The sequence below is a fragment of the Peromyscus eremicus genome, chromosome 18 (assembly GCF_949786415.1).
Source record: "Peromyscus eremicus chromosome 18, PerEre_H2_v1, whole genome shotgun sequence".
Lineage (NCBI taxonomy): Eukaryota > Metazoa > Chordata > Mammalia > Rodentia > Cricetidae > Peromyscus > Peromyscus eremicus.
The window spans coordinates 40866075-40877805 of NC_081434.1; the positions used below are offsets into that span (position 1 = coordinate 40866075).

Here is an 11731-nt window from a genome sequence, read left to right on the forward strand (position 1 = left end):
GGTCCTAGCTGCTGACTCTGGGCCCTCCAAAGCTGTGGTTCCTACCCCGGCAGTACCAGGACCCTGGAATAGCAGTAGAACCCAGCCTAACAGGGCTGTTAGCAGCTCCCCCACACACCAGAGTTGAGTCCCCAAGTGGCTACCCTGGAGATGGTAACTCCCAGGTGCGTCTTCAGACCCCGGGAACCACACACGTCAGTGTCTCGGCGCTGTCTTCCAGCACTCGAACTCCAGCCCCAGTTCCAAGTTCCATGACCTTGAGCAAGCTACTTCTCCCCGTGACTCAGTTTCTGTATCTGTAAGTCAGGAATACTGACAGTGCTTGCTTCAGAGAGTGTGAGGCTCAGTGGTGACTCGCATGTAGTCAGTACACCTTGTGTTGGCTGGGGCTGTGGTTTCTTCAGCAAATCCATCCGTCCGGTGCTCTTTCCATCCCTGCAACTCAAGACAGGGAATGAGCTCAGGTCCTCCTACTCACAGGCGATCATGTCACCAACGGAACCATCCTCACAGCCTTGCCTTCAGATTTTTTTAATTGGGAAACCGAGCCTGGACCCAAGCCAACAGTTGCAGCAGGTGGAGAGTCATTGGAAGCTTCTGGATTTACCTCTGTATCTGGCCTTCCATTTCCCTGGGTCTCCCCAACCACAGGCAGCGAGGGGGTGCTGCTTGCTTCGGTGTGGGTCTTGCATCCCAGGAGACTGCAGACCTTTCAGGGCAGCCTGGCTTTCCCTTTTAAGATAAAACACAGTAAAACTTTAAAGACTTCTTAAAACACCCCCTAAGCTTGGTCCTCACACTAATTACAGTCGCCTTTCAAAACGTCCAGATTAAAAATAGACAACAAATCAAGCATGCCGGATGCAACCCAGAGCCAGGAGCTGTGTTCAGGACGTCCTAGGCCCCGCCCTCCTCGGCCTATACTTTGGGGACATCACAGGGAGATGAAAGGAGTTGGTGGCAAGGCGAGGGTGGAGTCTCTGGGCATCTGATAGTGAGCTGTGTTCTGTGTTCTGTCATTAAGGATGGCTGTGAATTGATCCAAGATGTTAGAATTCTACCATTTCCACATAGCATGGATCTGCAGCTCTCAAAGTGTGGTCCAGCACAGCAGCCATACTTGGTATTTGGTTGAATTATCTTTCCCACTCCAGTTCATGTTAGGCCCTTCCTTTAGCCTGGAGGACCCTAGGATATGACTGGAATTGGAGACAGGGTTTTAAAGATGCCGTTAAGGAAAACTAAAGCTGCTTGGATGGTATGCTGGTTCAGGGGTGCCTGTCCAGGGAAAAGACAATGTGAAGAGGCAGCAGGAGAGGCCCTCATGGGCCAAGGAATGAAGCCTCACGGGGACACCACCCTGGAGGACTTGATCTTGGAATCCAGTCTCCATTACTGTCAGGGAATGCACTGCTGGGGTTAAGCCTCACTGCGTGGCATCTTGCACAATCTCAGCAGAGGAACATTGGAAGACCTTCCACCCTGCCAACGTCTCCAGCCCTGGCCGGAAGCCAGAGAGTAGCTGGAACAATGTGACCTCCGCACGTGCCCACATTTGAGAAGCACTGGCATGAGCTGTCACTGGTGCTGAGGGGAGCCAGCCCAGGAAAGAGTGCCCGGGCTGGGGGTGAGGGCTGCTCCACAGGGCAGATGTTCTTTTCACCGGTTCTGCGATCTCTGTAAGTCTCAATGGGCTCCTTCCTTGAATAGGAGACCGTGCACATCTCTTCATTCTGTAGGCAACCCAGCATTGACATTTAGTCAGCTGAAGACCGAGCCCTTTGAAGACCCCATCCTGAGCACACTGAATCCAAGAACCTCCCTTCCTGCCTGGATTTCCCGAATCCCTTAGATCTGGCACAGTTTCTGCCCCGAAACAATCGAAATGCTTTTCTCTTTGATAACAAGAGCAAGGAAATTCTGTCTCGTTTCCCCCTGTGCCCCTATTGCTCAGAAGCTCACAACCAAATAAGATCCTCAAAGTTGCACACAGATCCTCTGCTGTGATCTCCTCAAACCCATTTGAGAGGGGAAAAAAGGAAGAAGGGAGAGATGGAAGTGGGGGAGGAAGAGATTCATCTCCCAGCGCTGCTCACCGACAGAGCCGCCAGCAAACCCCTGCCTCGTAGAACTGACGCAGCTTGGCTGGCAAGCAGCGGGTCTCCTTCCCCCGAGAAGGAGCAAACTGTTGGCCACTCCTGTGCCTTCTTCAGCCCTTTGTCTCCTGATGTCCCCACAGAGCTGTCCCTCGGGTATGTAAGCCCCTCAGACAGCTCCTGAATTCTGCATGGAATGTGCACAGAACGTGTTGTTTGTAAGTTATGGCCATTGCTACAGCTCCTTGAGCTCTGGTTGGAGGCAAGAATGCCATCCCGTTGGGGGATGTGACAGTAATGGTTTTTTTTGTTTTTTTGTTTTTTTGTTTTGTTTTGTTTTGTTTTTTTGATTTTTTGAGACAGGGTTTCTCTGTGTAGCTTTGCGCCTTTTCTGGGACTCACTTGGTAGCCCAGGCTGGCCTCGAACTCCCAGAGATCCGCCTGGCTGTGCCTCCCGAGTGCTGGGATTAAAGGCGTGCGCCACCACTGCCCGGCCAGTAATGGGTTTTTAAGTTGCAAGTCAGAACTCCTTGTTGTCCTGAGTGGACATTCAGGCTACTCTGCGAGGTCTCTCCATTTCCGTCTGGGCATTCAAGCAAAGAACTCGTCTTGTCCTCCAACCTGTTGAAAACTCCCCCAAATCCAGGTCTCTTAAGGCAGGCTTCAAAGAGGCCAGATGGAATTCCTGGAGCCTAGAGCTCTGTGTAAGAATTTCATCCCTTTTGTGTTTTTGTCTTGGTGATTGGAGATATTTAATGTGTGTGGGTGTTTTATCTGCCAAGTATGTCTGTGTACTCTGCGCATGCGTGGGGCCCACCAAATGTGTTGGATGCCCTGGAACTGGAGTTACAGGTAGTTGTGAGTCACCATGCAGGCCCTGGGAATTGAACTTGGGTGACAGTGCTCGTAACTGCTGAGCCGTCTCTCCAGTGACGTTGGTGATCTTTTGAAACCATTAAGCATTTCTGGGTAACATGCCCCACCCTAGATCTCGTTGTTCCCACCATGGGACATCAGGGTGCTGGTACTCATTGACAGCCTCAGGGATACCATGACATCCCATTTTATCACCTTGAGCTAGTTAGAAATAAGCAGAAAAAGAAAGTATATACCCATCAAGTGAGGTCACTGGAGTCTGAGTCTGCAGGATTGAGCCCTTAGACTGAACAGGAACTGTGCTCAACCTTGAAGGTGGCCAAGACCCTACACTTGGCTGTTTTAAGTGCCTTCTTTCTACAGACAAGGCAGGCAAGACTCACTGAAATCAGGGTCCTTTGGGCCTGTGCACATTTTGGGATGAATCATGCAAATTATGGCTCAGTGCTGGAGGTTCGGGGCTGGCTTCGGAGGTCCCACCTGAGCCCTGGGCTCCACTGACTTGCATATCCAGTGACTTAGACGTTCTCCTGATCCTCGTGCATTCTCAGGTCTTGAAGCCACTGATAATCTGGCCTAAAGAGCCAGTGACCTAGGACAGTCAGTAGTGACCTTGGCCACAGGGGAAGTATGACATAGACTCGGTTTGTGCTAGGAAGGACACCCAGAGTCAAGGGTATTCAGGGATGGAATGTGCTCTTTTGTGGTGTGTCTATGTCAACAGAGATAGTGAGTGGAGAGTCCAACAGGGCCCAGCCACAGCACAGTTGGTTTCTCGGGAGTATTCCTCCGTTCAAAATGGGTGAGGTGTAGGCGTGAAGCTGGAAAGGCAGGTTGGTAGTGGACTGTGGATGTCAAAAGACAAGTGTCCGAACGGGGAGGTTGTTCTTGGGGTGAGAGGAAGACAGGACCCGCCCCCCAGAGCGGCTGTTACATAGCCCCAGAACCTCAAGTCAAAATGACAACAGTTTCCTTTTATATTAAAAAAAAAAAAAAAAAAAAAAAAAAAAAAAAAAAAGGAGCCATGTTGCATAAGGCAGCTAGGCAAGTGGCAGAGTGCACCAAGCTAACTAGTAGGGTGTCACCACTCCACGTGATCTCTGACCCTCAGGGTGCTGGGAACCAACATGGTAGCAGACCAGAGCAGAGTAGGTTTTCCTGTCTGGGTGGCCTGAGAGAACTGGTTCTGACTGGGAATGGTCGGCCATTCTAGCTCCATTTCTGTTGCTATGACAAAATATCCTGACCAAAGGCGACTTGATGGGAGAAGGAGATGTATTTGGCTTACAGTTCTAGACTGTAGCCCATCACCGGGGATGGGGGTGTGGGGGTGCAGGGGTGATGAAGGCAGTCACACTCAGTCAAGAGCAAGAGCAAATACATCCTGCTCATTTGGTAGTGTTTTTCACTCTTAGATAGTACCGAGCACAGCCTAGGGTATAGTGATGCCCACAATGGGCTGGGTTTCCCTCTATCAGTTAACAATAGAGACAAACAAGAACACAGGCCCTTCTAAACTAGATAATTCCTCATGTAGACTCTCTCACCAGGTGATCCCAGGTTGTGTCAAGCTGACAGTTAAAACTAACTAACACATCTACTTTGGGGAGGGGCTTTTGCTCTCAGAGAACACAGACATCTTCTGAGGCATTCCCCTCTGACCTCTGCGGAGCCTCCCACGCTGAGCAGTTAGGCTAAGTCTCACCTCACCCTGTCTGCCTCGCAGGGTCTATCTAGATAACTGTTTGAACAAATGGATCAGCAGCGTCCACATAGGAGTGTTCTAGGCAGGCACTGATTTCTCCTTCCTCTTCTGTTTCCTCTGCAGCTGGAGCTGTCCAACACTGCCATCCTGCACCAGATGAGACGGGACCAAGTGACAGACACCTGCCGGGCCAACAGTGCCATGAGCCGAAAGCGCAGGGTGCTGACCCCCAATGACCTGAAGCACCTGGTGGTGGATGAGGACCACGAACTGATCTACTGCTACGTGCCCAAGGTGGCGTGTACCAACTGGAAGAGGCTCATGATGGTCCTGAGCGGCCGGGGCAAGTACAGCGATCCCATGGAGATCCCGGCCAACGAGGCCCACGTGTCGGCCAATCTGAAGACCCTCAACCAGTACAGCATCCCAGAGATCAACCACCGCTTGAAAAGCTACATGAAGTTCCTGTTCGTGCGGGAGCCCTTCGAGAGGTTGGTGTCAGCCTACCGCAATAAGTTCACGCAGAAGTACAACACCTCCTTCCACAAGCGCTACGGCACCAAGATCATCCGTCGCCAGCGGAAGAACGCCACGCAGGAGGCCCTGCGCAAGGGGGACGATGTGAAGTTCGAGGAGTTCGTGGCCTACCTCATCGACCCCCACACGCAGCGGGAGGAGCCCTTCAATGAGCACTGGCAGACCGTCTACTCCCTCTGCCACCCTTGCCACATCCACTACGACCTCGTGGGCAAATATGAGACGCTGGAGGAGGACTCCAATTACGTGCTGCAGCTGGCTGGAGTGAGCGGCTACCTGAAGTTCCCAACCTATGCAAAGTCCACCAGAACTACGGACGAGATGACCACGGAGTTCTTCCAGAACATCAGCGCCGAGCACCAGACACAGCTGTACGAAGTCTATAAACTGGACTTTTTAATGTTCAATTACTCAGTGCCAAACTACCTGAAGTTGGAATAAAGGGGTGAGGGGGTGGTTGGGGAGAGGGAGAGAATCCTGCTTTTTAATTTAAGATTTTTATTTGTCAAAAGAATTCTATGGATACTGGGTTATTTTGTAAGTTAATATGTCTTTGTGGGGGATGCTGCGAGCGGCATGGTCAGAATTATTTAAATCCTCCATGGGAAAGGACAGCTGTCTTCACAGGGGAGCGGGGTGGATCGTCCCTGTTTTTTAGAAGCGGAAACTGCAACCCCGTCTCCAAGGTGTCTTTGTGTTCTGGTGAATTCCACAAACTGTGCATTCCGTAAAGTCTAATGATTCTTATTTATAGTTATTTAAACGTAGTCTCTGTATAGGTTTCTTTTTTTGGCAGCAGACTGCTCCTGTCTTTCTAGAAGAAACAACGGTCTGTGCTTTGCTGGCTATGGATTGTTTAGGGTCTGTGACTGTCCCCAGTAACCTCTCACAGAATCGCGTGGTGACAGCTGCTGGGATGTGTGGCTGCCACCATTCAAGAGACCCTGCTAGAAATAAGTAAATCGTCCTTGCACTAAGAAACAGGGGTGGGAATGGTTCACACTGATTGCTAGCAACCCCAAAGTCCCTTGCAGTAAAGAAATGCAAATTTTTTAACCCAAGGAGAGAGTGGATTTTTCTGTCCACCAAAATTAGCAGTCTATAAGAATAGGCTTTTTGTGGAAATTTATAACCGGCACGAGCCGGGTCTAGTGAAGGCAGAACGACTGTCGCTTTATATTTGATAAATATTTATTGAGCATCTACTGTTTTCCAGGCTTGACTGCAGGTAGAATATTGAGTGAACCCAGTAGCCTTGGCCCTCAACAAGCTTTATGTGAACACAAGGCATACAGCTCAGCAGTGAACCAGCCCCCATCCTTGTGGTCCTCACGCAGAGGGCTGACTATTCTCAAATGGCCCAGAGAGTCCATGACCCCAGCAAATTTGCATTTTCCTACAGCTCAAATTTGAAGACTCCACATTTGGATCAGTTCACTTAACTAGCTGAGCGACCTAAGTTCATTGCAAGAAACAGTAGAAACCTTTTTGATCATGTACGCCTACTGCAGTTAGACACCTGTAAGCCTCAGTATTCTCCAGGCACAAATGGAGGAGTGCTGTGATTGATTATTGATGTCTGCCTCGGGTAAGGGAAGGGGAACATTTCTCAAATGCCTCCTGCTGTGATCGCCAGTCCAGGTCTTCTCCTTCCGGCCACTTTAAGTGCACTGCATATGTCTGGAGATATGCAGAGATCCGGCCTGAAGGTTAAAGGTGGACTGTTGGTACCCAAAGGCACGTGCACACCCTCCCAGGTCCTGCATTGACAGAGCATCCAGGACAGCCACCCAGGATCTTAACCCATGCTCCCTCTCCCCCAGAATGCTGGAAACTTGGTGTTTCTGGTTCCTTGCTGACCAACACCCAGACCTAGTCCTTATTTCCAGTCATTTCTGAGGCCTCTCAGTTGACATTTGAGCCACACTCCTGTTACAGCCAGTGTCCGGGTGGGTAGCAGATGCTGTATATAATAGTTCTAATGATAGGGGAGGGTGTGGGGTGTAAATTTTGCTTTTTGTGTTTTAGTTGGTTTTGTTTGTTCGGTTTTTGTTTTGATGCAGTGTGGAGGGAAGGGGTGAGAATATTCTGAAAAACAAAAAAAAATGAGTAATTTATTCACAGAAACTATTAAAATGGTATTGTTAGGCTCACAGCGAGCCTGGGAGCAACAGTAGCTGCTGCTCTGTCTCACTGAGGAAATTATTTTATTTAATGTGAGGGAAATGTGAGCCCAAGCAGCTGACTGCAGCTATTTATAAAACGCAGGTACCTTCCCCAGTTTCTCCCCCTCACCGCTGATAGATAGGTTTATGTCATGTGTTTGACCAAGAACAGTGACAGACTTTGGCTGTCCCTGGAGTAGAGAGGGGACCCCTCTCCTCAGAAACTGGCCTTCTGCTGATACAACAGTCTGTGTAGTGTTGCTGATGCATGTTCCACAGAGCCCAGGCTCTGTAGGACATCAGTTTGGAGGGGTTTGTAGTCACATATCCTTAGGAAACAAAATTAAGTCAGGTTCCTCTCTGCAGGACTTTTCAGGGCCTTGAATACATGGTCTGCCTTGTGAATCCGGGAGAATGCAGCATCTCTGGGCTGCATGACCTGGGTGCCCTGTATGGCAGATATGTCTTAGCTGGTATTTCACACAGTAGCCTTTGGTGAGGGTGATCTAGCCTGTCTGAGGTCTGCAAAGATTGACAGCTGCCTCCCAGATCCCTCCACAAACAAGCCAGCTGAAACAGCACCACAGCATCTGTCTGGGAACTTTGAAATAAATTACGCTTTACCTAAGTGGGATGCCTCCATCTGGATGCTACCCCAGACAGCCATCCCGTCCCTCCACACACAGGGGAGGGAGGTCTTGGGTGCTGTGGAGGGTGAAAGTGGCATAAGGACACAGAAATAGCCCCCACTTCCTGGCCTGAAAGGCCACTCAGTGGGGACGATGGCCTCATGACAAACACTTCTCACTTCCACCCACAGTTTGGAACCATGTGCTTCGGGGGTTTGAAACAGAAATTCGTGTTGATTTTCACGTTGTGCGTTTTTGTTTGTCTTTTGTCTGTGGTACAGTGCTGTGTGCAGATGGCAGTTCCTCCGTTCCTCTCTCTAAAGTGAGAACGATTGTCCTTCAGGGGACCATGGAACATCACCGTGCCTCTGGGATGAGGGGCTCTCTCTCCTGTTTGGTGTTCACATTTTGTTTTCCAGTGACAATTTAAAAACATGTATTGGTTCGACTGTTCCGTAGGATGTAGAAAGTATTCTGTGTCCCTGGCTAAAGACATCCATTGGTGAAGTGTGCTTGGAAACCCAAGTGTTCTCTACAGGAAAAAATGTTGAAAAGACTCTCTTGCATGCCTCTCATGCTTAGCTAGGAAGAGGAGCTGCCGGTGTCCCGGCTCTGAGCCACTGTTCTAAGGTGCAGGTGTGTTTTTAGGACCAGGGACAGTCAAGTAGAATGACAAGGATGTGCCTGCTTAGCCTACCCCTTTGTTGGACATGTCTAGACCATCAGCCACAGGGGTCCCTGCCTACAGCCTCTACAGCCTCCCCTGCCTCGGTACCCTTCTCAGCTGGTCTGGGAAGCAGGGCAGCCCATTGTCCGGGTCTCAGGGGCCACCTGGTCCCAAGGGCAAGCCTTTCTTCCTGCTTGTTCAGCCAGAAGAACTGTGGGAACCAGAAACGTCACTCTGGCCAGCCCTCCGGAGCACAGAAGTCTAGTCCAGGCTCAGAGAGAGCTCCTGGGCATTGCGCAAGGCCCGAGGACACTTAGCTCATATGATAACAATTGCATTACTATCCTGCTTCAACTGACAAAACCACAAGGACTTTGCTTACTTGCTTCCTCTGCCCAGGCCTCCTCTGTACACACACACACATGCACACATGGGTGTGCACATACATACATGCACAGTAGATATGCACACATACACTGCACAGTAGATATGCACACACACCCATACACAAATCGCCCCAGCCTGTGCGCTCCTGGCACCCAACTCCCATCCTGGCCCACCTCTTCGTCAGCAGGTCTGACTCTGTCACTCCCCCAGGTTCTGCCCACCAGCATCCCCCGGCTTTTCCCCCACCACAGCTAAACAGACCCTCTGAATAGGCCACAGGACCTTCTAGAACCAGCTGGACCCTTGGACAGCAGCAGGCAAATTTTGGTCTGCTCTCATCAGGTACAAAGGGCGGTATCCGTATTCTCTTCTGAGCATGCTCAGTAAGGCATATGGGCATAGAACTTAACATCTTTGTGGAGTGTGTGTTTTTTACATATTTGTATGCAGTCAAGGGCCTGTTGTAGAATTCTCTCCCTGTATCCTACTATACTGTTAAAGAAGCTGAATTCCATGTTGCCAACAGACGCGTGAAATGTTCCCGAACCTTCCTCCAGGAAAAGCCATTCAAGCCTGATTATTTTTCTAAGTAACTTCAATTAAATTGAAGAAAAAAAAAAAAAAGCTACTTTCTGTGTATGGTCTATCTGTGGCTCATTGATGAGACTGTGGGGTGGGGTGGGGTGGGCTATGCCCTCTAGCCTGTGGGTGCCCTGCTCATGTGTATGAGTGTGGACATGAGACTCAGCTGTGGTGAAGGCCCCTCACCTCCGGTGACCAGGTCGTTTGTGTTAACTGGATGGACGAGGCTTTACTTCATTCTGCTTTTCTCTAGAAGTCTCTGTGCTTGTTGGAAGGCCCACTGGCTAGTGTGGCCCTGCCACTGTGTCAAAAACAAGGACAGTGAAGACCCCGTGGGTGGTGGCAGAGCCAGTGTGCAAAGGTAGTCTGATGTGTCCTCACACCCTATGCCCTGGTACTGGACTGTGTCTCTCCCTGAGTAACATCCTTCCTTCCTTTCTATTTTTTTTTTTTTAATGTTCCTTGGGGTTTTGCCTGCATGAGGATGCCAGATCCCCCTGGAACTGGAGTTTACAGACAGTTGTGAACTGCCATGTAGGTGCTGGGAATTGAACCCTGGTCCTTTGGAAGAATGGCCAGTGCTCTTAACAGCTGAGCCATCAGTCCAGCCCCGGCAGCTGCCCATTCCTACAGCTGGGAAACCACAGAGCCACTCTGCAGACTCCACTCAATTTCTTTCCCCACATCACCTCCTTTGGCTGCACGGACGGTCTTAATTACTTTCCTTGTTGATGCGACAGAAGCCACTTAAGGAGAGAAGAGCCTGTTTTGGCTCATGGTGTGAGGGATACAGTCGTCCTCGTGGGGAAGGGTGTGGCAGTTGATCACATTGCATCCATCATCAGTAGGCATGGGAAGATGAATGCTGGCACTTAGCTCCCATTCTCCTTTTTATTCAGTTCAGAATCCCAGCCCAGGGCATGATGCCACTCACTTTTGGAGTGGTCTTATCTCAATCGTAAAGCATCCCTCACAGGCATGCCTAGAGGGTTGTTCCCATGGTGATTCTAGACTCCCACTGAGTTGACAATTGTTTTAGTTAGGATTTCCATTACTGTGAAGAGACACCATGACCACAGCAACTTTTACAAAGGAAAACATTTAATGGGGTGGTTTACAGTTTCAGAGGTTCAGTCCATTATCAACATGGTGGGACATGGGAGCATGTGGGCAGACATGTTGCTGGAGCTAAGAGTCCTAAACCTTCATAAACAGGCAACGGGAAGTAAACTGAAACACTGGGCGTGGCTTGAGCATGTATGAGACCTCAAAGCCCAGCTCCACAGTGACACACTTCCTCCAACAGGGCCATACCTATCAAAAAAAGCCACACCTCCTAATAGTGCCACTCCCTTTGGGGGCCATTTTCTTTCAAACCACCACAACAGTCAAGGTTGGCCATCACAGTTGGGCACGGTTTTGATGTGTTTTTCGTTGCTGTAACAAAATGCTTGAGGTGGGTACTTGGTGAGCATGTTTATTTGGTTCATGGTTCAAGTAATAGAATTATGCAGATGTCCTAGCAAAAAAGAGACCCTCTGGTACGTCACAACAGAAATGGGAAGAGAACAGAACTTGCAGAGGGATCCGGCAGGAGAGGGGCTAGGGAGCCAGGCTTGACTACTCCCGACTCCCTCCCATGACTTCAGTACCACCTCATCCGAATCTTGAGGTACACACTCAAATGCTACCCAAATTCCAGAATCCATCTTTTAGCTTTGCTGCCCAGATCGCCTCCCTGTGTTTTTCCACGGAGAAACCCCACTTGAAAGCTGCTTTTAGGAGCCAATCTCAGCCACACAGAGCAGGTATCAGTGAAACAAAAGAGGGGGTAAGCCTGGTGTGCAGCAAGCTCATAATTCCCCTCCGGGCCCCCCCCCCCCCGCCCTCACTGAAGCAGGAGGATTGCCCTGAGCTTGAGGTGAGCCTGAACAAAACTCTGTGACTTGCGTGTGTGTGTGTGTGTGTGTGTGTGTGTGTGTGTGTGTGTGTGTGTTCCACAGGTCAACCTTCAGTATCATTCCTTAGACACCATTTTTTTGTGACAGAGTCTCTATTGGCCTGGCGCTCACCGATTCAGCCAGGCT

The 11731-nt window shown here is 50.0% G+C and overlaps 1 protein-coding gene across 1 annotated transcript in view; it reads left to right on the top strand.

Annotated features, from left to right (window-relative positions):
- Chst11 (carbohydrate sulfotransferase 11) overlaps positions 1-6282 on the top strand; it is a 226205-nt gene extending 219923 nt beyond the window's left edge. Inside the window, exon 3 of the mRNA XM_059245502.1 lies at positions 4801-6282. Within this exon, the coding sequence (XP_059101485.1) occupies positions 4801-5655 (855 nt within the window). The 3' untranslated portion in view covers positions 5656-6282. The remainder of the gene's footprint in view (positions 1-4800) is intronic.
- The last annotated feature ends 5449 nt before the right edge of the window (positions 6283-11731 follow it).